The 24184-nt window shown below is 54.2% G+C and overlaps 1 protein-coding gene across 2 annotated transcripts; it reads right to left on the bottom strand.

Moving 5' to 3' along the window:
- Positions 1–137: 137 nt before the first annotated feature.
- MYBPC2 (myosin binding protein C2) lies at positions 138–23214 on the bottom strand. 2 transcript variants are annotated; one of them, XM_057713009.1, is made up of 28 exons: positions 23123–23214; positions 22005–22094; positions 21408–21494; positions 21110–21258; positions 20675–20792; positions 19824–19872; positions 19578–19637; positions 17204–17397; positions 16826–16958; positions 14386–14510; positions 14189–14294; positions 12897–13069; positions 11669–11834; positions 10517–10623; positions 10208–10237; positions 9873–10012; positions 8747–8906; positions 8552–8656; positions 7924–8112; positions 7340–7474; positions 6004–6171; positions 5770–5858; positions 5474–5669; positions 5023–5162; positions 3823–3982; positions 3280–3416; positions 1590–1776; positions 138–261 (listed from the first exon to the last, which is right to left on the bottom strand). In XM_057713009.1, exons 1-28 carry the CDS (start codon positions 23139–23141, stop codon positions 251–253), a joined length of 3423 nt encoding a protein of 1140 aa, XP_057568992.1. In that variant the 5' UTR covers positions 23142–23214; the 3' UTR covers positions 138–250. The 2 variants fall into 2 exon arrangements, with proteins under 2 accessions (XP_057568992.1, XP_057568993.1); XM_057713010.1 differs by having other exon boundaries at positions 1659–1776.
- Positions 23215–24184: the final 970 nt, after the last annotated feature.

The following is a 24184-nucleotide window of genomic DNA, read 5'->3' as shown; positions in this document are numbered from 1 at the left end:
TGGTCTGTTTCATCAGGGCTGCCTCACTGTGGTTGTCATTTCAACCTGGCTGTCTCCATCACCCACCCCCAGGTGACTAAGCCCTGTAGGCGGAGGAAGGCGGGGCTACAGACTCAAGAAGGACAGGCACATGGGAGTCCAAGACAAGACTATTATCTTCTCACTGATAACTTGGGAAAGGGAAACATGTTCAGGGAGGTCCGGGTTAGGACTCAGCAGCCAGTTATCTTGGCAGGTGGAAGAGAGAGCTTCACTGAGGCACTGTAGGAGGAAAGCGAGAAGGGTGGTAAAAATGCCTGCCCTGCCCGCTGGATTCACTTGACCAGCAGTGGGAACAAGTTTTCCCTTCACCACCTAGCTTGGCACCAGGTCAACCCAACTTCATGGAGCCCTTGATTCCTGTAGTTTTTAACCCCAAACTGAGACTTCCGAGCAGCTGCTGGAGACCAGCTGTCACTGGAATCCCGAAGTAGGCATGTTTCTGAGCAGATTCCATGGTTGATAAAGGGGACAGCAGAACACTAGGAATTGGGTCCACCTGACAGAGCAGTGCTTTAGGATGACAGGCAGGAGGTGCTTGGAGAGTGGTCCCTCTGGGCCCTTTGCTAAAGGTCTGCAGCCCCTTCTGTCCACGGGGCTGTCATCAGAGCCAGGGGAGTCAGAGCCGGGCAGGGACTCTGGAAGCCCATAGGAATGTCAGCTGCCTCGGAGGGACTTGGTTACCAGCCTCCTCACCAAGTCTTGACTGGTGGATGCTTATTGGACTGAAGCCCAAGGCAGAGGAGGCAAGGAAGAGCACGCTGGGTAGAGGGAACAGCATGTGCAAAGTCCCAGGGGCAGGAGAAAGCACAACCAGTTTGTCCAACCGCCAGCTGCTCGGTGTGGCTGGAAAATGGGGGGTACTTGAGGCTGGAGAGGGGCTGGAGATGGCAGATGCAGGACCATGACACCAGGCTGAAGGGTTCCAGGGCTGCTGGGAGCCCTGGGAGGGCTGTGAGCAGCTCAACTGTGGGCATGGAGTGCCCTCTAGGGCCAGTAGGTGGAACTGGAGGCCTGGGAGGAGGCTCCCCCGAATTCAGGAGGAAGAGGACAAATGAGGCTGGGGCTGTGGGGCAGAGAGGTAGGGACAGGAGGGACAGAGCTTGGGGACAGGCTGTGAAGGGGGGTAATCTGGGGGCCTCCCACAGCCCCCTGTCCTCTGCCACTACCCGTGTTGGTTTCAAAGCTGTGTCCACACACCTCCCCAGGCACACTGGAAGCCTTAGCGATCATTTCCTAAGTTCTTCTCATCCTCATTCACCTCTTATTTGTCCTTCAGCTCCTTTGGGAAACCTGAGACTCCTGCCCAGGCTGGGTCAGTGCTCCCCCTCCGCCACCCCCACAATTCCCTGTGCTGCCTTCCCTCCCCCATGTGGCACCCTGCAACGTCCCCGCTGGGGCCTGAGCCGGCTTCCCAGTCGTACTCCTAGAGGGCCGGGCCTGCCTAGGCTCGGGTCTCAGCACTGCTCAGCACCAGCCTTCCGTTAGCTTTGGAAAGGGCGCGGATGAGGGTCAGGCAGGCGGAAAGCTGGGGGCGGCCCCACGCTCACCTCGGACTTCCAGCTTGCACTCAGCCAGGGCCTCCCCCAGCTCGTTGACGGCCCGACACGAGTACGTGCCTGAGTCGAAGGGGGACGGGCGGCGGATGTTCAGCGTCAGGACCCCCTGGTGGTTGGTCATCAGGTACTTGGGATCTTCGACAATTTCCATTTTGTTCTTCATCCAGACCACCTTGGGCTGTTGAGTAGAGTGGGAGAGAAAGCCACGTGACAGAGGGTCCCCTGGGTGATGGCAGAATGGGCCATGGAAGGCAGATTTGGGTTCTCCTTTTGGCTGTACCACCTCCTAATTTTGACTGGCTGACCTTGGTTGAGTCCCTTCTCTCTGACTCTCAGTCTCCTCTTCTGTAAGAGGAAGAGCTCACTCCCTGTCGTGGCCCACAGGGCCCTATGTGATTTGGCCCCATTACTCCACTGCCCTCACCTCCTTCTTCTCCAACCACACGGGCTGCCTCACCGTCCCTCAAACAGACCAGACAGGCTCCCACCTCAGGACCTTGGCACTGGCTGTTCCCTCTTCCCATACCACTCTTCCCTCTTCACCTAATCAGCGCCTGTCTATCTTTCGGGTCTCAGCTCCCAAGTCACTTCCTGGGCCCTAGACTGGAACAGGAATGCCCACTTTACGCTCTCACAACTGCCTGCATTTCCCTAGCACTGTTGCCACCCTTTATAATTTTATAGTCATTTGTGTGACTTCAGATGAATGGTGGTCTCCCCCAACACGCAGGAACACCTTGTTCAATTCACCAGAACATACAGAGCCTCTGAAAACCGTGTGTTGAAAGAATGAATGAATGAATGATGTGAATAAGCAAACGAGGCGAATGAATGAACTGAATACATGAATGGACTGGTAGGGAGATAAGTGAGTGGAATAAATGAATGGGTGGAGGTAGTGAAGAAAGCAGTAGACAGCAGTGATGGAGGAGCGGAGGGAAAGAATCCACAGGACGCCTACGGGGGCTGACGCTAAATATTGGAGTTAGGCCAGAAATCAGCAAAATGTGTCTGTAAAGGGCCAGGCATTCAATGTTTTAGGCTTTGGGGACTCTCTGGTCTCTGGGTCATGGACCACACACAAAGCAGTAGCATGAAAGCAAAATAGCAAAAAAGAAAAAAAAATTTTTTTTTAATTCTTATTTATTCCCTGGTGGTCCAGTGGTTAGGACTTGGCCGTTTCACTGTCAGGGCCCGGGTTCAATCCCTGGTCAGGGAACTAAGATCCCGCAAGCCGGCCGGCACAGCCAAAAAAAAAAATCTTATTTAGAGAAACTGGTGGCAGGCGGATTTGGCCCGAGGGCCACAGTGTGCCAGCCCCTGGTCCAGGTGGGTCCTTGGAGTTCAAGGTTGCACGTGTCCACATTCCCAGATAGCAGTCTGGAAACCAGATGGGGCAGGAAGACACCGGGGAGCCCTGCAGGTTTAGACCCCCTCCGCCCCAAAGGTTTCTGTTTTTGAGGGAAGTCACAGAGTGTCACGAGCTAGAACTTGGGCTCTGATTAGAGGAGAGACAGGAAGTGCGTTAAAAGTAAACAAATCCCACAAGCAGAGACCAGAGAACTCAGGGAGGAAGAGCCCGCGTGGCAGGCAGGCAAGGGGGCTTCACCTTGGTTTAGATTTCCCTCCAGGGTTACAAACCCCCCCCCCCCCCACACACACACACACACACACACGGCACCTTCGGGTGGCCTCTGACGGCACAGTTGAGAGCTGCAGCGTAACCAGCCACAACCACCCGGTCGAGTAGAGGCGTCAGGAACTTGGGAGCCGTTCGGAAGTCATGCTCCTTGTACTCGGGCAGTTTGAAGGTGATACCTGGGGGAGGGGAGAGGCGCCTGTAAGGGGACGGATCCTGACTGTCCCCGGACTGCCTCTCTCCAGCACCAGGTGCTATCAGCTTTGAGTCCAGGGAGGGGATGATCAGAGGAGCCAAGTTCAAACCCCAGAGAGACTATATATAAAATAGATAACCAGCAAGGACCTGCTGTATATATAGCACAGGGAACTCTACTCAGTATTCTGTAACAACGTACATGGGAAAAACATCTGAAAAAGAGTGGATATATGTATATGTATAACTGAATCACTTTGCTGTACACCACACTGTAAATCAACTATACTCCAACAACACACACACACACACACACACACACACACAAAAGAAACAGAGAGATAGGCAGGACTGGGACTGGCCCCCGTGGAGGGGGGGTTGTGGCCATACCTGTCTTGAGGATCCGGGCCGTGTTCTTGGAGACACCAGGTGAATCGCTGAGCCCACAGATGTTCTCGCTATAAACGCGGAAATAGTATTCATTGCCCACGATGAGGTCGGACACAGTGCAGGAGGTGTGTCGGTTGTGTTCATAGACGGTGAACCACTCCTGTAGCGTGGGGGATGGGGAGGGGCAGGGAGAGTCAGGGACATGAACCCAAGAAGGGCCAGGGGTGAGGAAAGCACCCCCAAACTGTTGGCTCCCTCACAAAACCCGCCGTTCCCAGCAGCGCTGTTCACGATGGCCAGAAGCTGAGAACAAGCCAGGTGCCCATCGGTGGGTGGATGGACAAGCAAAACGTGGTCCATTCAAACCAGGGACAAGCAGGGGACTTCCTGGTGGTCCAGTGGTTAGGACTCCGCGCTTCCACTGCAGGGGGCACACTTTCCATTCCTGGTTGGGGAACTAAGATCCCGCAAGCTGCACTGTGCAGCCAAAAAACAAACAGACACAGAAAACAAAAAACCATAGTACTCAGCCATGAAAAGGACTGAAGCACAGATATCGGCTACAATGTGGATAAGCCTGGAAAACACAATGCTGAGTGAAAGAAGCCAGACACGAGGGTGTGAGTGGATCCGTAGGAAATGTCCAGGCTCGGCTAGCCGCCAGGGACAGGAAGCAGATGGGGGGTTGCCAGGGACTGGGTGGGAGGGAAAGGGCAGTGACTGCTTCACGGACATGGGGTTTCCTTTCAAGGTGATGGAAATGTCTCGGAACTAAATAGACAGGGTGGCTGCAGAACACTGGGACGGTATGAAATGCCACTTGACAATGGTTAATGCTAAATTTGGTTAGGTGAAGTCTACCTCAATTTAAAAAAAAAAAAGAAAAAGGAAACCTATTAAAAGGTTCCCTGGTGGGCTTGTGGTTAGGATTCCAGGCTTTCACTACTGGGCCTGGGTTCAATCCCTGGTCAGGGAAATGAGATCCCACAAGCCACTCGGCACCGCCAAAAAAAAAAAAATCTATCATGCACGAAATCTCAGCCAAAGGCTTTCCTCCCAGCCCTGGCCCATTCCTCCCAAATCTCTCGGTGCCTCAGTTTTCCCAGCTGGGAAATGGGAACAGCACAGCTGCTCTGACCATCTGGCCAGCTTTTCTCCCCGCAACGCCCACCCCACGCCCAGGCCCTTCTAGTCTCTCACCATGGTTTTCTTGTCCGCTTTCTGGACCAAATAGCTGGTGACCTCACTGTTGCCGTCATCCCTGGGGGTCTTCCACTCCACCAGTGCATTGGTGCCCCACACCTCCTTCACCGTCACGTTCTCCGGTGGCCCTGCCTTTTCTGGAAGGAAGTGGCGGGGGGGGGGGGGGGGGGGGGGTGGGGGTGGGGGTGGGGGAGGGGCGGTTGTTATCAGTCAGCCAAAGCATAACTAAATGTCCCCCGCCTCACCTCCTCTTCCGGCCCATCCCCATCCCCTCTGACCTCTCTTGGGCTTTTTGCCATTCCCATTTCCTCCCCTTCTGCCCCAGCGCCACCTCACACCCTCCCCGGTTCCAGTCTCTCCCCTTTCCCCGTCCTTGGGTGGTCCTCATCTCCTTGCCTCCCCCTCATCGCCGCCTCCTCCATCCCCTCCCGGCCCGCGGGCCGCGCACCCACGACCCGGATGCTGACGGTGGCCGTGTCCTTCATGTTCTCGATCTGCACGCTGAGCTCGTACTCCCCGGAGTCGGAGCGGGCCGCCTGGCGCACGAAGAACACCGTGTCGAAGTCGCTGGTGCGCACATGCACGCGGGAGGTGTCTATGGGCGCCCCGCCCTTCGTCCACACCACCTGCGGCCTCGGCTTGCCCTGCGCGGGGAGGTGGGTGGGGAGCAGGCGAGGTTAGGCCAGGTCTCACCCGCAGGAGCTGACCCCTCACCCCTGCACTCGCGATCCCAGCTCGACGCACCTGGAAGGGGATGACGAGGTTGAGCTGCTCCCCCACTTTGCGGACGTAACTCTGGCGGAGGTGGCGGGGCAGCCGGATCTTGGGTTGCTCTGAGGGCACAAACCCAGGGAGGGGCTCAGGGCCGGGCCAGGGGACACTGGTCGCAGGGACAGAGAGACCAGGGGCGATGAGGCCCTAATGATGACACCAACTTGGTCTTTAGGAGAGAAGCCTCGGGCGTCAGGAGTCGCTCACCCACAATCTCCCGGATGGTGACCGGCTGGGCCAGGGTGGCCGGCTGGCTGCGCCCGGCGATGTTGACCCCGACGACGCGGAAGGTGATTCTGGCTCCTGTGGGGAGATTCTTGACGGTGAAGCCACAGCGCTCCACGGGTTCCGTGTTAGCAGGGATCCACTCATCAGCTACAAGAGAGGAGTGAGGCCGGAGACCTTCCTTCAAGACCTCCCTAGGAGCCCCGCCCCCGGCGCCACGGCAATGAATAGCTGCAACTGACATTTCTTGAGCATTTCTTATGACCAGGTTGGAGCTAATTAATGTTAGCTCGTTAACGCCTGCCTCCATCCTGTTATCCCCATTTTAGAGATGAGGAAACAGAGGCTCAGGGAGGGTAAGGAACTGGGGGTGGTCATTAGAGACAGCTCCTCGGATTTCCTGCCTGTGTGACGAGTGCCTTTCCATCTTGGTTTTCTTGCCGTGGGTTGGTGAACCAGTGTGGGTCAGGCTAACAAGCAACAGGGGGAACTCGTCACAGAAGTAGTTTCTATGGAGGGGGGGAGTCGAGGGAGGGAGGGCATACGGGGCTATGTGTATAAAAACAGATGACTGAACCTGGTGTAGCCCCAAAAAGTAATAAATAAATAAATAAAATAAAAAATAAAGTAGTTTCTAAAACACAAATTGGGGAGGGGTGGGCAAGGGTAGGAATTGGGTAAAGAGCACTGGGAAGAGAAAGGGAAGAAACTGACCAGATTCCAACCATCTATCATTTACATGCATTCCCAAATGCAGTCATGGATGGATAGTTAGATGATCCAAACAATTTTTAGATGGATAGAGAGATGGTTGAATAGATGACAGGGTGGGCAAGTGGAAGGAAAGAAGGAAGGAGGGAAGGAAAGAAGGCAGGGAGGGAGAGAAAGAAAGGAGGGAGGGAGAAATAAAAGGGGAAAAGGAAGGAAGGAGGGAAAGAGGGAGGGATGGATGGATGGATGAAAGAAAGATTGGTTGGATGGGGTGATGAATGGATAAATAGAGTAGAGGAAGAGCAACATAGGTAGTAGATAAATACTTGGAAGGATGGATACAAAGATATCACTGTATAAAGGATGGGTGTAGGGGATGGAGGAAGGGAGTAGGTAGGGAGAGAAGGAGGGAGAGAGGACAAGCTGGTCATTGGGGGCCTGGCTTGACCCCTCCCATCCCAGAGATTCATGCAAGTACAGACAGAGGGCAGCTCACTGTGCCAGAGATCTGTCCCTGCACGGCCCTATTTGCAGTCCCCTGGACTGGACACCCACGGGGGCTCTGTGTGTACCACTGCCCCCCACCAGGCCAGACGCGGTGACTCACAGCCCTCCACGCAGTACTCCACCAGGTACCCATCGATGCCACCTGCCCCAATCCTATCTGGGGGCCGCCACTTGAGGGTGGTGGTGGTGTCTGTCACATCCTCCACCGTCAGGTGCTGGGGTTCACTTGTGGGTGCTGTAAGAATCCAGGGAAAGGGGGAGGGGTAAATGAGGGCTCAGGGGTCAGAGTTGGAGTCACTGGTCAGGAAAGGGAATGATATGGTAGGCCAGGGGTCAGTGAGCAAGGATGTAGCCTCATGGGTCATTAAAACAAGATATCAAGAGACCGTGAGGTCTCCAAGGGCAAGGATAGGAATTAGCGTTGTAAGTCAGAGGTCAATGACATATTCAGGAGACAGCACAGAGCCTCGAATCATAGAGGTCAGTGACTGATGTACTGGGTCGGGAAGAGGTCAGTAGGGTTGGTGGGGCCGGGGGTCAATGTCTTGAGTTGTTAGATGAGAGGGGACAGAAGTCAGCAGAGCCGAGGGAGTCAAAGGCCAGGGTGTAGGGTCAGAGATCAGTGACGGACAAGGCCTGGGTCAGAGGTGGATGGGGCTCAGCAAGGACGCAGAGGGGCATCACCGATAGGCATGAAGGGCTTGGTGTTGACGCTGGGCTGGGAGACCCCGATGCGGTTGACAGCAAAGACCCGCATCTCGTAGAGGATGCCCTCGATCATATTGGTGGACTCGTAGGTTGTCTCTGTGAAGACCTCGAAGTTCAGCTTCATCCAGCGCTGAGAGCCCTTCTTCTTCCGCTCCAGGAGGTACCCTGGCAGCCCCCCACGCAGAGAGAAGTGGCCAGTCACGGGGAGGCCTGGGGTCGCAGGTCAGTTGGGGGGTGGTCAAAAGGTCACATGACCCAGAGAGGTCTGAGGCCATGAATCTTGAGTGGATCTCAGGGTCACAGAGCCGTCAGAGGTCACCCATCATGGGGTCAGAGATCAAGAAGGGCCACAGGTCATGAATCAGGGAGTCAGGAGTCACAGAAAATCCTAGGCTGTTAGCCAAAGTGAGGATTCCCAGGTCGCTGGGGAGTAAAGAATGATGGGGAAGGCAAAAGGGATTGTGAGATATCAAGGACAGAAAACTGAGTCTCTGAGGGCGGTCATCGCAGATGCTAAGGACTCATCAAGGATGCTAAGGTCAAGGAGAAGTCAGGGGGCAGGGGAGGACAGAGGTCATGGGCACTCTGGCACATGGACACTCACCAGTGACTGGATGTCCCCCGTCGTACTTGGGTGGCTCCCAGACCAGGATGGCCCAGTCTTCTCCAACTGATGTGACACGCACAGCCTCCGGGGGGTCTGGGACATCTGGAGAGGGGGAGGCAGGATGGTCAGAGGACCCCGCACAGCCTCAGGGAACCACCCCCTGGCTCAGCCCCCTTGGCTCCGTCTGCTCACCCACAACCCGCAAGAAGATGGTGGCCACGTCCTCGCCGGCGGGGTTGGTGACCTTGATGGTGTAGCGGCCCTCATCACCTCGTTCTGCACTCTCGATCACAAAGCTGCTGGTGTCCGCCCGCTTCTCGATGCGGACCCTGCCTTCGGTGCCCGAGAACACCTGAACACAGCCACCATATGGCCCTTTGCTACCTCTCTCCAAACCCAGACCGGTCTCTGCCCCTCCCCTGCTCAACAGTCCCCAGCAGCTCCACATGACCACACCACACACGGGCCGTGGACCCAGCGCAAGTCCTGGGTCTGCCCCTGGCCTCATCACCCCCCCACCCTACTGCCTTCCTCGCCCTCCAAACACCACCCTTCATTAAAGACACCAAAATAATAAATAAATTAAAATTAAAAAAAAAAGACACCAGACTGTCTCATCCCCAAGATTTTGCAAAGCTGATCCCCATGGCATGCAATGCCCTGACCTGCTTCTCTAGACGCTATACCCATCCTTTAGAACCCACCCAGAAGTCGCCTCTTCCAGGAAGCACTCCTGGATGCTCTCAGCTGAAAGTGACAGCCCCAGCCCTGAATCCTCTTAGCTTCCGGTACCTCCCTTTCTCTCAGCTCGGATCACCCTGGGCTCTGACTGTTTGGGCAAGTGTCTGCCTCTCTCCAAAAGTGAAGGCTCCGGGAAGGCAGGGGCTGCATCTGATTCATGATTCTGTCCTCAGTGCCCGGGCACAGAGCCTGGCATAGAAGAAACCTCAGGGGGTGTTTGCTGAGTGAAGGAATGAATGAAAACTGAGTCAAGTCTATCCATTTTACAGAAAAGGACACTGAAGCCCAGAGAAGAGAAGAAAAATTGAACTGTCCCAGGGCCTGGAACATACAAAATGAAAATATCTGTTGGATGGATGGATGGATGGATGGATGGGGCACCCGTCATGTGCTAGGCCAGAACCATGTGATGAACAAATATAATCTCCAATCTTCAAAACAACCCTCTGAAGAAGGAATCATAATCCTCATTTTACAGACAATGAAACTGAAACTCAGAGAGGGACACCAACTTGCCTAAAGTCACCCAGCAGAGCTGAGAGGGAGAAGTCAGGGCACAGGGGAAGCCCCACCATACCTCATCCTCCTTCATCCAGGTGGCAACAGGAGGGGGCTCCCCTGTGATGGACACGTCCAGCCTCAGCTTGTTTCCCGCCACGACCACAACTGCATTTTCCGAGGTCTTCCCCGAGCAGTCCAGGTGGATCTTTGGTGGCTCTGGTGTCAGAGGAAAGATTCTGGGGAACTTGGGAGCGAGCAGTTGGGCCTTCCCAATCCCCTCCAGAGGATCTCCTGAGAGGCTGGGTTCCAACAGCCACGGAGAACCAGCGGTCCAGGTCCCCTGCCCCTCCACCCTCAGACCCAGGAGTCCAGGCCTCCAGCTTAAGGACCACAGCAGCCTCTGGTCCTTACCTTGCTTGGGGACGTACTCCACCTTGATTTCTGGAGAACAAAGAAGACCAGATGGTTGGGTCTACATCCATGGGCCCCCTTTCCCACCCTCACACCCTGGTGGCAGAGGGAGGGGCTGGTATCCCCCTGGGACCTCGGGGCTTGGGAGGTGGATTCAGGCCCATGACTGTCCCTCCTCCCACAAGCACCTGCTGTCACCCCCAATGTACAGTTAGGGAAACTTAATCCCGAAGGGAGGCATCCACACCCCTGGGGTCTGGAAGGGTAAATGCTACGGCACCAGGGGGGGAAACAAAGAGGTATCCTCACCCAGGAAGTTGAGCTTGGCCGAGAGGGACAGGGCATAGCCGTCGGGCACAAACGTGTAGTCTCCCTCATCCTCTGGGCGGACGTCATCAATCACCAGTTTGTGGAACCTGAGGGGGCGAGAGGAGCAGGGCAGAGGTCAGGCCAGGTCTCCCTGGGGACCACCCTGGAGAAACAGGCTCCTCAGTGCAACCCCACGTACTCAATGCAATGCTAGTGCTGTGTGACCTTGGGTAAGTCACTTAACCTCTCTGTGCCTCCGTTTCTTCATCTGTAAAATAGGGGTAATGTTCACAATCTATAAGGGGGGTGTTGGAAAGCATTTGGAAGACTCCCTGGCACATGGTAAGTGCCCTGTAAGCATTAGGATTGGTTCCTGGCATCATTGACACCACCAGCAGGCAGGGTCCTTACACAGAACCCGGAAAAAGTCTATGTCTGCCAAGAGCTATTGCCAGGAAACCCACAGGGCACGATGTTCCGCTGGTGTCACGGTGGCTCTTGGCATTCTGCAGATTACTGGGTGTTTATCTCAGGCGTCCACGTGCTACCCTTTGAATTGCAACTCCCTGTTTCCCTAGCTAGATGCCCTCCCCGCCACAGTTGACTGCAAATATGGCCATGGATTTCCCTCCCTGAAGCGGTGACCCTTGCAAAGGGACCTTGCAGCCTGTGATCTCTTTTTGTCCCACAGGATATGGTGGAAGCGACACAGGGACAGTGCCCAGCCCAGCTCTCAGAGGCCCTGTTCACTTCTGCTCTCTCTCGGGACACCTGCATCAGCCACGTGAATACGCCAGGACCAGCTTCCTGGGGGATGAGAGGTCCCACGGACCAGAGTGGAGGCAGCCCGGTTAACCCAGCCGAGGGCCTGAGCGAGCCCAGGAAGGTGGCCATCAGAGATCAGCCAGCCTCAACCACCTCTGAGACTCACGATGCAATAAACTCTTGTGGGTTTTTTGTTTGTTTATTTGTTTGTTTTGTTTTGCTTTTTTGGCTGTCCCCTGTGATTTGCGGGATCTTAGTTCCCCAACCTGGGATTAAACCCCGGGCAGCGATGGCAGTGAAAGTGCCGAGTCCTAACCACTGCACCACCAGGGAATTCCCCAAACCCTTATTCTTTTAAACCACGAAGTCTGTGGGCCAGGTCCATACCTCCCCACGTGGGAGATGGTGATCCGCTTGCTGGGCCGCACCTCGACCCCGTTCTTATACCACTTGCCCGTGACCTTCTCATCGGACACCTCACACTTGAACACGGCCTGTTCCGAGGCCTTCACCGTCAGATCGGCGATGTCCTGCAGGACCTCCAGCTGTTTCTCTGGATGGGGAAGGAAGGTGATGGGGCCATCAAACTGCAGTCAGTCCACAGAGATGGGCGAACACCCACTATAGGCCAAGCATTGCTGCAGGCTCTGGGGTTCTAGCCACAAGACAACCCAGAAATAATCTGCGGGCCTCATGAGCTCACGTTCTAGTGGGGAGACACACAGTGAATGGGAAACACATAAACTAATAACTAGAAGGAGTGATGAGGCCTGAGGGAAGGCAGAGAGGCTGCAGAAGGCCCCCAGGTAGAGGGCATAGCATGTGCAAAGGCCCTGCACAGGAAAGCAGGCTTGTTGGTTTGGGAAACAGCCACCAGGCTGGTGGGGAGTGAGCAAGGCAGACGTGGGAGATGACACAGGCAGGGACAGACCCCGTGGGTTACAGAGAGGACTTTGTGTTGACTCTGAAAGAGGCAGAAACAGCTGGAGTGTATTGGGAAGATGGCTGGGATCTGACTTACATTTTTTTTATTTTACATTTTTAAATAAAACAATGCATTTGCATGGCTTAAAAATAAAATAAGAAGAAGATGTAGCTATACAGGGGGAAAATCTCTCACCCACTCACTTCTAATCATATAGGTCTCAATCCCTTCTCCAAGGACACTATAGCCAGTTCATAGCCATAAAAGCAAAGATGTACATATAGTTTCTTTCTCTCTTTTCTTTCTTTCTTTTTCTTTCTTTCTTCCTTCCTTTCTTTCTTTCCTCTGTTCTTTCTTCCTTCCTTCCTTCCTCTTCCTTCCTTCCTTTCCTTCTTTCTTTTCTTCCCTTCCTCCCTCCCTCCCTCCCCTCTCTCATTCCCTCTTTCCTTCCTTCCTTCCCTGTTTCCTTCCTTCCTTCCTCCAGGTAAGGGCAATGGAGGTGGAGAGAAGTGATGAGATTCAGGATATCCTTTGAAGGTGGAGCCACCAGGATGTACTGGTGAATCGAATGTAGGGTATGAGGCAAAGAAGGAGTCAGGGACAGCTCCAAGATTCGGGGCTTGGGTAACCTTGAGTGGCGTGTTGAAGCACACACAGTGCAGCCCCCTGCCCCACTGGGAGGCCCTGTACCTTCTACAATGAGCTCTGCCTCACACTGGCCGCCATTGGTCATGACCTGGTAGTGACCACTGTCCTCCAGCGCCACTTCCGAGTAGATGAGGATGTGACGCTTCCCATCCTTCTTGAAGCGGTACTTGGCCTTGAAGGAATCCTCCCGCGTCAGTTCCACACCGTCTTTCAACCTGGATGGAGGGGACGGGAAGCGGGGAAGTGAGGGGTCCAATTAGCCCAGAGTCTAGATGTCAGAGGTGAGTCGGGGGCCAGACAGAGAGTCCTGAGCAGGAATCAGGAGTTGGAAGGGAGATCACAAGAGAGAGGAGAGATGAAAGTGAACAGAGGTGTCTAAAGTGGACGGATCACAGGTGGGAGTCAGGGGAGAAAAAGTGGAAGAAGAGGTCACAGGCCACGGGTCTCAGTTGGAAGTCAGGGGAAACAAAAAGGGGTCAGAGGGAGAGGTCAGAGCATGGAGGAAGTTCAGGGTCACAGAGAGATGTCAAATATTGTGGCCTCAGTAAATGGTGCTTCCCTTTCCGGGGCACTCCACTTCACTTCTACTTCCTCATCATTCAAATCTCAGCTCAGTTGTCACCTCCTCCAGGAAGCCTTCCCTGACCTCCTGAGTCCCTTTCTCCTATTAAAAAGTGGTTACAACATCACTTACTGCTCCTCTGAAATATCAATACTTGTCAAAATAGAACTTTGATGTTTATTTGTGTGATGATTTGATTAGTGCCTATCTCTGTCCCCAACACACACGGGCGTGCACACGCAGCCCGCCCCAGCAATTTGCCAGATCATAAACTCCATAAAGGCAGGTGCTATGTTAATACATATTGTCCCCATTGTCTCTCCAACACATAGAAGAGTGCCACACACACAACAGGTGCTCAATAAATACTTTTTGGATGGGGGAATAGATGTACGAATAGATAAATGGATGAGTGGATGGATGGATGGATGGATGGATGGATGGATGGATGGATGGATAGATGGATGGATGGATGGATACATGAGTGAATGGACCAAAGGATGGATAATTGGTTGAATGGGTAAATAAATAACTTAAAGAATCAGAAATAGCAGAGATCAGGAAAAAGGCCTGCAAGAGGATGGGACGGGGAGAGGTCAGAAGTTTCAGTAAGAGGTCATGGGTGAAGATCAGAATTTATAGAGAAAGATGGAGATCTCAGGGAAACTACTGGGTAAAGGTCTAAAATCTTCAAGAGAGGTCCCAAAGCTCAAGGCTGAGACAAAGACGCCGTGGGCATCTGTACGGAGATCAGGGATCAAGAGTCACTTACCACATGACTTGGGCACCCTCTTCTGACACCTCCACTGCCATTTCTACCCGGTCACCCACAAAGACCTGCTGGTCCTCGAGGGGTGTGACAATCAAGACTGGGGGTTCTGTGGGGCGCAGGGAGACAGGAGGTCAGTAGTTTCAGGACCCCCCTCCAGACCCCCACTCCCCAAGCTCACGCCCAAGTTCCAGCCTCACCTTTGACGAAGAGCTCAGTGAAACACTTCTCATCTTTGACAACGACCTCATAAGCAGCGTCATCCGCCAGCGTGCACTTGTTGATGGTGAGAATTCTCTTCTTACCAACATTCTCAAACACGTATCTGGCGCAAAAGTCTCAGCTCAACCCAGGGCAGGGAGGAGATTCTGTATCCACCCATCTATTCTCAGGACAAGCCACTCCCTCTCAGAGCCAAATTGTGTGGGAGGGGATCGATGGTCCAATTTCTAGTAGTTAAATAACCACAACGGAGATACTAACTGTCCACGCATATCCATCTCCTTCTTCCCTTTAGCAGTGGCACACAGCAACCCCACCTAGAGAACTACATTTCCCAGCCTCCTTTGCAGCTGGGATGGCCACACCCCTGAGCTTGGACCAGCGGAACATGAATGGATGTGATAGGCATAACTGCTAGGTCATCCCCAATTCTGAGATGTTTGTTCTAGACTTCTCTCTTTCCCTCCTCCTGTCCGATAGACATAGATGCGCCCTGACCCAGCTTCAATCATGCAGATGAGTGTGGATGAGATCTCCACGGACAACGCCACAAGAAATGGTGTAGCCAAGAATATGGAACCTGGGTCTAGCTCGGTCAGCTAGAAATATCATTCCATGTAAATTAATGCGTTCTGGGGACTCTTTGTTACAGCAACTGAACCTGTATCTTAATTAACATATTTTTTATCTTATCCAAAATGCGCATGAGGAGACATTTAGAAAACACAGCCAAGGGAAAAATAATAAAAATAGAACCCTAGAGGGCCAGGATAGGGAGGGTGGGAGGGAGACGCAGGAGGGTTGGGGATATGGGTATAAATACAGCTGATTCACTTTGGTGTACCTCAAAAATCGGCACAGCAGTGTAAAGCAATTATATTCCAACAAAGAGCTTACATTTTTAAAAAAATACATAGATGAGATGTCATGGCGGTTCCAATTAAGAAAGATTGGGGTGGGGGTGAGAGGTTTGTATGTTTGCGTATTCAAGAATCACTCTAATTTGGAAAAGCATTTCTGCATTGTCTTCAATATCCTAAGAGCTATAATCTATTTGATGTTTAATATGTAGCAAGCATGTACAAGGTAATATACTAATAAATACATTTTATTTAAAAAAATAAAAATAAAAATAGAACCCATCCACAATTGTTCCTCCAAGAGATAACTGCTACAAATGTTTTGGCCTCTGTCTTTCCCATCTTTTTATATCTAATTAATATGGAGATCAACATTTTTTGTGAAGCAGAGATGAGCACTATGGTTCTGCACGTAGCACTAATCTTGAACAGCTTCCCATGTTAGTATAAATTTTAGAATATCTTTTTTAGTGACTGCACAGCACCTTAGTATGGAATTGTATGTTTTGGTTGTTTTCCATTTTTTGCTACAGCAGCAAATGCTCCAGTGAACACCCTTGCAGCTAAATATGCATAGCCATGATCTTGCCCTTACAATAAATACCTAGAATTGCATAATCTAAAGGTTTTGGGGGGACTTCCCTGGTGGTCCAGTGGGTAAGACACCACGCTCCCAATGCAGGGGGCCCGGGTTTGATCCCTGGTCAGTGAACTAGATCCCACATGCATGCTGCAACTAAGACCCAGCACAGCCGAAATAAATAAATATTTAAAAAACAAATAAATAAATAAAGGCTTTTGAATACACCGCCCTTTTGGAGATTTGCCAACTTACATTCTCACCAACAGCATTTGTGGACCCATTTTCCTATGTCTTCTCCAGCACTAGGTTTTATCCTTTGTGTGTGTGTGTGTGTGTGGTTGTTTTTCTTTTTGTTTTTTTTTTGGCTGTGCCAGGCATACACCACACAGGGATCTTAGTTCCCCAATCAGGGATCGAACCCATGCCCCTTGCAGTGCATGTGCAGAGTCTTAACCACTGGACCTCCAGGGAAGTCCAGGTTTTATCATTTTGGAAAGTCTTGCCCATTTGGAGAGCAGAAGGACCATTGGTGGGTTTTGTTTGTTTGTTTTTTAATATTTATTTATTTGGCTGCGCCAGGTCTTAGTTGCGGCAGGCAGGATCCTAGTTCCCTGCTCAGGGATCAAACCCGTGCCCCCCACCCCGCCCCCGGGCATTGGGAGCGCAGAGTCTTAACCACTGGACCACCAGGGAAGTCCCAAGTCCCTTGTTTGGATTTGGGTTATTATTATTGATGGCGGTGGTTGTGTTTACAAGGCTGGATATGTACTTTGTGTCTTGGCCGTTTGGGTTTCTTCCGAATTCCCATTCCTCATTGTCTTTGTCTATTTTTCTCCTGAGGTATCTGCATGCTTCATATGGATGAGGGAGCGCCCTTTCTGGGTTGAGAGTGGCCAGCCTTATTTCTGGACTCTCTCTCTCTGGCACTTGGATGTGCCCCGCCGCTCCCACCCGGAGACTGCTCCTCGCACATACTTGCTACTTGGTTTGATTTCCTGGCCATTCTTGAACCACTTGAGGGGAAGGTCTGGGTCACTGATCTCTACCACCAACTTGATCTTGTTGCCTCTGTCCACTTGGTAGGCTGGATCCAGCTTCTTCGTGAAGGCTGGAGATTGAGGGATGCAACAGGATGGAGCTGAGAGGTTCTCACTGCCCTGAGCTGCCAAGTCTCCCTCCCCAGACCACCAAGGCCAGAAAGCCTCCTGTGAACTTGGAGGCCTCTGAGAACAGGGCTCTCTATGACTCCTCAGATTGGGACCTCCAAAAATGAAGCCCAGGGTCCAAACATGGGATACCCACGGTGCTGCCGTCCCTATAGGTGGGGCCATCTCCCCTCAGATCAGCACTGACCTGCACTCTTCTTGACCTCGACCTTGGCCTTCTTGAGCCGCTTCAGCATGCCCCGGAGGTCAGTGATACCATACTGGAAGGCGATCTTCTCATACTCGCTCTTCTTTGCCCCTTTCAGGAGCTCCCAAATCTCGGGTGGGATGCCTAGGTCATCGTCATCTTTCTTCTTTTTCTTCTCCTCCTCAACCACCTGCCTGAAGGTGGGTAGAACAGGCCACGGCCACCAGGAAGTGAGGAGGGAGGGTCTCCCTCTGCCTTCTCCACCCACATGCTGTGTCACTTTCTCTCTCTGGGTCTGTTATGCCTTATCCCGACCTACCTGCACCATCGCCCCAGCCTCCTCCCTGGTCTCTTGACCTCATCCCATCTCTTCCCCACCAATCGGTTCCCCACTTGGCCCCAGAGGGCTATTTCTGACCCCCACATCAGATGCCATCCCTCCTCTGCTCAAAACTCCTCCATGGCTCCCCATTGCCCTCAGGAGGAAACCCCAGCAACCCAGCCTGGCAATCACAACCTCACCCTCTGTCCCATCACCACTCCCACAACTATCCAAACCACCCTACTTGCCTTTTCCTGAATACTTTGGGCTCGTTCCTGCCTCCCAGCCTTTGCCCAAAATGTTTCCCTTCCTGAATGACCTCTCTTCACCTGCTCTTCATCCTACAAGACCTAGTGCCAAAGTTCTCTCCTCCATGAAGCACTCCCTGTCCTCCCAGGCAATGAGTTGCCCTCACTCTGGGCTCTCACAAGGCCCTCGTGGGACCTTCTCTATGACCACACTAAACAGTCTTGGTCTGTGCCTGTGTCTGTTGGACCAGACCCATCTTCCCAAGGCAATGAGCAACTCAACGTCAGGGAATCAGTCAAACCTCTCTGTCCCCTGATCTCAGCTCAGGGCCTGGTAGACAGGAGGCCTCAGAAGATGTTTGATGAGTGAGAGAGTGAGTGGATCTCTGGAAAGAAGGAAGGAAGGGAAGGGAACAAAGGAAGGATAGATGAGTGGGTGAATCTGGGGGACACATGAATATCCGGATTGATGTACATCAGGTGGGGAACTGGTAAATGGGTGGAGGGGTCCATGGATAGCTAGGTTGATGGATGAATGGGTGAATGGATGGGTGGGTTGGTAGGGGATGGGTGGCATTAAGATAGCTGGATGAGTTGATGGAGGATGGCTGGGTGAGTGGGTGGTTTGATGAGTTGGTGGCAGACGGTTGGGTAAGTGGTTGGGTGAACATGTTGATGGAAGATGGCTGGGAAGATGGTTGGCTGGGTAAAGCCACACAGATGAACCTATTAGTAAATGGAGTTATTGGGGATTTGGTTATGGGGATAGATGAGTGAGTAGAAGGATGGACACAGCAGATAATGAATAACTGAGTAACAACTGGACAAGCATTATGTTGAACAAAACAAAGCTGCCAATATCCAATCACTTTTTTACCTACAGAATAGCAATTTCACATAGGTGAGTCTAAGAGAGGACTATCTGGGTGGATGGGTGTGCCACTGAAGAGGTAAACGGTTGATAGAGGAATACCTGGCTAGATGGGTGGGTGGGTGAGTAGATGGGTGGGTAGGATGTTGGGCTCAGTTGAAAGAGAGATGCAGGTGCAGATGGATACACAGGTGGGAAGGTGGATGCATGGTAGAGAGATGGGTGGTGGAAAGGTGGATAGATGGGTGCCTCAGTAGGTGGGGAAGTGGATGATGGAGTAGGTGGGTGAAGGATGAACGAATGGGTTAACGAGTGGGTGGCATGGATGGACAGGTGGGAAGATGGTGTGTAGATGAATGGATATGTGGGCAGATGAATGGGCAATGGGCTGGTAGGTGGATGGGTGGATTTGTAGATGGATAAATAGGTAGCTGGTTGGGTGAATAGATGAGTGGGCAGACTGATGAGTGGGTGGGTTGATTAGTAGATAGATAAATAGGTAGACGGATGGATGGATGGATGGATGGATGGATGGATGGATGGATGGATGAGTGGACGGACTGGTGGGTGGCTGAGTGGACAAGTGGGTGGATGGATGGATGGATGGATGGATGGTTAGGGAATAGGTGGATGAGTAGGTGAACTGCAGCCTGAGTGGACAGGATGGTGGATGTGAGGATGAGGGGTTAAAGGGTGGGTAGGTAGGAGAATTGATGGGCAGATGGTTCGTTGGGTGGGGTTGTGCGTAGGGGTGTGGGTGAATGGGTGGATGGGTGAATGGACAGGTGGCTGGGTGGGCAGGGAATGGGCAGAAGGAGGGGTGGTGGAGTCCCAGGATGGCAGTGGAGAAGCAAGGGGGGAGGGGGAACCTCACCCACCATTCTCCTCCTGAGCCCTCATCTCCCCTTTCTGTACCAGGTGGGGTGGACTCACCTCTTCTTCAACAGGCTGCTGAAATCCAGCTCACCCACGTTTTCCGACCTTCCTTCACCCCTGTGGCCATTGAGAGGAAGCATGAGCCTCACTGAGGTCCCAACCCTCAGACTCACCCGGGGTCCCACTCCTTGCCTTCCCTGATCCTCCCCTTCTCCCACAGCTGCCCCTCCGAAGGGAGACCCTCCCATGGTCCTTGGCACCAGGACACATCCCCGCCCCTCCCCAGGGTCCAGGGTCACTTACGAACGCTTGAAGCTTTCTAGACTCTGCCCAGCGGAGTCCTGCCGGGGCGCTGGGGAGAGACGATTGGGGAAGGGAAGGTGAGCTTGGAGGCAAGGCCTGATCTAAGACCAAAAGTGCCCCCTCCCAGGCCTGCACCACCTGTCCCCCCGGACCCTCTTTCCTCCATCTCTTGGGCCAGCACATCCTCTCACTTGGGCCTGGACACCCTCTGCTTATAGACTGATTTCCCCGGCTGCCATGCACTCTCAGCAGCCCATATCCCCCAACGCCAGCTGGCCCTCCTCTGCAGGCCTGGACAACCTCATTCCCTGGGCCCTCTATGTTTAAGCCCCCACACACCCTGGGCTACAGACTCCCCCAAACCTGTAAACCCTCAGAGCTCCGTACACATGCCCCCAAATCTGTGTAACCCTTCCATCAATCCTGTACACCCTCACCCTAAACCCGTCCGCCCTTAGACTCACCTGAAATAAACAATAGACAGTAAAATGGAAATTATACTTAAAAACAACAACAACAACAACTTGGGACCTCCTCACTTCCAAAGCCCTTACTGCCACTTTCTCAAGCCTGCATGCGATGACCCTGGAACCCACATAACTCCCCTCCTAAGCCTCACATGCACACCCCAAATCCTGAACTTTTCCACCCCTAAATGTACACTCCTCACCCTCTAAGCCAGTAGACTGTCTCCCCAGTTTTGAATACCCTGATCCCTGCCTCTGGGCTCCATCCTCCAAAAACCTGTGCCCGCCTCACCCCCACATCTGTACACTCTCCCCACACCTGGCTGGCAAACCTGTGCCCCCACCCAGACCCAAGACCCTTGGCCCCCACCACCAGCAGCGTACACTCCACATCGATGCTGAAGGCACAGCTGTCGCAGACGTCCTTGGCTTTGACCTCGAGGCGGTAATCCCCACGGTCCCCCAGCACCACCTTCCCGATGTGCAGCTCCAAGGTGTACACCTGGTGGCCAGGCCAGGGGTATGGGTGCACATGACCGACCCCCAGTGCCACCCTACATCCCCCAGAGCCCACCTCACAACTCTCTCTGAGTCCCCCAGGAAGGGCCAGCTGTCTCTTCCCATGCCTGGACCATCTTGACCTCTGGGGGCCGGCATCCCTGACCCTAAGAGCTCTCTCGGCATGCACACACCATGCCCAAATCCACCCCACCCTGACCCAAACATTCTCCCCTCCTGCCCTGCACAGCCTCTACCGAGCAACCCCGCACAACCTCCAGTCCTGGCCCGCACACCCTCGCATCCCCACGGGGTCCTCACATTGCTGGCCGAGTCGTGGGACTCCTTGAAGGAGAATCGGGTCCCGCTCTTGATGCCCAGCTCCAGCCACTTCCCCTTGAACCACTTGAAGTCTGGTTTGGCTGGCAGCTCTTTCCCGTTCACCTTGGCCACGATCAGAGTATCCTTTCCTGGGTGGGGGTGGAGGGGTGGGAGGGAGTGGCTGGGCAGGAACCATGAGACTCTACAGAGAGGACTGGGAAGCTGGGGGACCCCAGCATCCCCTCCCTCAGACCCAGGAGCCCAGACCCCACCGTCTCCTCCCCTAGGCGCCCCTCACCAGTCTCCACCGACACAGAGTCTGGCTTCTTCAGGAAAATGCCGGTGGGCTCCTCAGCGGTGGGGGACTGGTCCTCAGGTGGGGCTTCTGCTCAGGAGACAGGATTAGGGAGTCTGAGGTGGGCCAGGGAGGGGGCCACTTTAGGGGCAGGGTTTAGAATGAATGAGGGACCCTTTGCTCAGCTCAAAGACCTTGGGGGCAAAATGGCTTTTCCTGACCTGGGACAGATCACATGTCATCCAGGTGGCTGTGTGACCAGGCTCTGCCACCCCTTTGGGCCTCAGTTTCCCCATCTGTGAACTGGACGGTCTTAAATGGGGCTTGGGGTAGGAGAGGACAGACTGGGGTGTTCAGAGCTGTGCAGGACTTGGTGATGCATGAGCCAGCTGCTGGGGGCTTAAGGCCAGGCTGAGAGGCTAGGCTCTGTCCTGGAGGCACTGGGGAGCCACGGAGGGCTGTGAGCAGGGGAAGGCAGTCAGCACTGGAGCTGTGAGGAGTTCAGACTAAAGGAGAGAGAGCAGGGAGGTGCAGAGGTGCCAGAGGAGCCTGGGGGATAAGGTGCTAGGTTCTGCCCAGCCCTCTGGGACGTCGTCTCACCTTTGGGGGGCTCTGCAGGAGCCCCTTGAGGGGGGGCTTCCTTGGGAGCTGGTTTGGCGGCATCTTTGCCTGCGGGGGCCTTTTTGGCCGCTGTGAGGCAGAAGATATTCACAGTTGAGCCACGCGCTCAGCGTTCTACTCTTCCAGAACCCAGGAGTGCAGGTCCCCGGGCCCCTCCTCCTTCAGAACCTGGAGTCCAGCCGTCCAGGTGTAAATTTATCTCTAATCCGAGAGTCTGTGTGATCCGGTTACTCCTTGCCCTGGGCAGGCCATGCCCCATCCACCCAGGCCACCAGGCTCTGACCTTTTAGGTCTTGGCGGTATAATTAGCTCTTCCCCGGGCTGGAAATTGGACACGTGTGCTGACCACAGCATCTTTCACCTGCCTTGTCTGCTGGCACCCGGCCCGCCAGGGCCCCAGCTGCAGTGATGGGCTGGAACCCCACCCCTCAGCCTTGTTGGCCTGGTGCCAGTGGACTGGACACCCCAGGAGGAGGGGTCCTCCCTGTGTCTCCTCTGTTCAGTGCTTCATAGAGAGAACGTCCCATCCCCAACAAAAGAAATGCCTCCCGGTCCCATTCAGAGAAGGGCTCCCAAACTGCATATAAAGAAATGCTCTTCAGCCTCTATATGGAGGAGTTCCCCTAATTCCTACATGGGGAAGCCCCAATTCCCATTGAAAGGATGTCCCCTCAACCTTGTACAGAGAAGAGCTCTCCTCGCCATGCAGACAGGAACCCCTAATATTTAGACACACAAGGACCTCATTCCCCTGCAGAGAACGGCCCCAATCCTTGCTCAGAGAAGTGACCCTGGTCCCTTTCCCGAGGACCCCATCCCCAAATGTAGTGGACATCAATGGCCCTGCAAAGACTTCACAGTCTACAACCACAGGACTCCCAACCCCAACGAGAAAAAGGGACGCAAATTCATAATCAGAGAATCTCCATCTGCCCCCACAGATAAACCCCCTACTCCCTACAGAGAAAGGAACCCCCACCACCACACAGGGAAGGGGAACCCCCCCACCTAACACAGGTATGGGACCCTCCCTCCCCCAATCCCCATTCAGAAAACAGAACCGCATCTCCACATAGGGAGGGAGTCCCCAAAGCCACCTGGTTTTGCCTCAGGCATGTCGGCGGACGTCCTCCCCCTCCTCTGACGGCAGCTGTGTTCCAACGGGCCGTAGGGAGGACAGGTGGACCCCCAGGAGGAGCCCTTTAAGGAGTCCAGAGACTCCCAGGAGGCTCTGGGAGGCATCAGACGCACCTCCCCACCCTCCCCTGCCGCCCCACATTCCGCCCGTATGTTCTAAAGGGCGAGAAATAACAGCTGGACAAGGAGAGACGGCTGAATGCCAGGCCCCCAGGGAGAAGGGGGCTGGGGTTCCGACACCTGGGTCTGAAGGAGGATGCGCGGGAGGCGGGGACTCCCGGGTCCCATTGCAGAAGGAACCTGGAGTCCAGATTCTTGGGTCCCAGAGAAAGGAGAAGGATGAGGGCCTGGACTCTTGGGTCCTAGGAGGAGCAACAGGAAAGGACTGGGGTCTGAAGTGGTTGTGGGCTCTGAGCCACAACTCCGGCATTGGGGGGAGGGGGGGCGGTGAAAATGGTGGGGAAGACAGGGTCTAGAAAGCCATTCTTAGTATCTGCAAGTCAGGAGTTTTCGGGAAACCAGAGCCGAGAGGGAGGGTCCGGTTTCCCAGCGTAGGCAGGATGACCGCGGGGGAGGCGGGGGGAGGTCTCTGTGCCCGCAGGGAGGGCACTGAGGCTCGGGGACTCTGGAGTCCCACCCCAAGGCGTACGCATACACGAAGGCTTGGGGCCCCGGCCACCTGGGGCCCCGAACTGGCCGCGGCCCCTCCTGGGACCGTGCCCTGCAGGCTCCCCGCGATGGTTCCCGGAGCGGGCAGGGCGGGCACCGGACGCGGGGGAGGGGGCGGCTGCCCCAGCGGGGGCGGGTGGGGAGACCGGGAAGGCCCTGGAGGGCTGCCCGGACGTTGGCGCCCTTCCCGGCAGGGGGACCTGTGGCTTTCTGAATGAGGGTAGTGGTGGCTGGACGCCGGGTGGGGGGAGGTGAAGGAGATGAGGGGATTGCGGGAGGAGAGGGTCTTGGGGACACCAGGTGTTCTGGGGAGGAGGGCGAGGTGGGTGTGAGAGAGAGAGGAAGGGTAACGG

Source organism: Hippopotamus amphibius, chromosome 16 (assembly GCF_030028045.1).
Source record: "Hippopotamus amphibius kiboko isolate mHipAmp2 chromosome 16, mHipAmp2.hap2, whole genome shotgun sequence".
Classification (NCBI taxonomy): Eukaryota; Metazoa; Chordata; class Mammalia; order Artiodactyla; family Hippopotamidae; genus Hippopotamus; species Hippopotamus amphibius.
The sequence above is the reverse complement of the archived record's forward strand: the minus strand, read 5'-3'. Positions and strand labels throughout refer to the sequence as shown.

Excerpts from the sequence above, each read along its gene's own strand:
- MYBPC2 (XM_057713009.1), bottom strand. Across the intron at positions 8,907-9,872 it reads CCTGGATGAAGGAGGATGAG|GTGTTCTCGGGCACCGAAGG; the intron begins GTATGGTGGGGC and ends GGCTGTGTTCAG. Across the intron at positions 3,417-3,822 it reads GGCCCGGATCCTCAAGACAG|GTATCACCTTCAAACTGCCC; the intron begins GTATGGCCACAA and ends CCCCTCCCCCAG.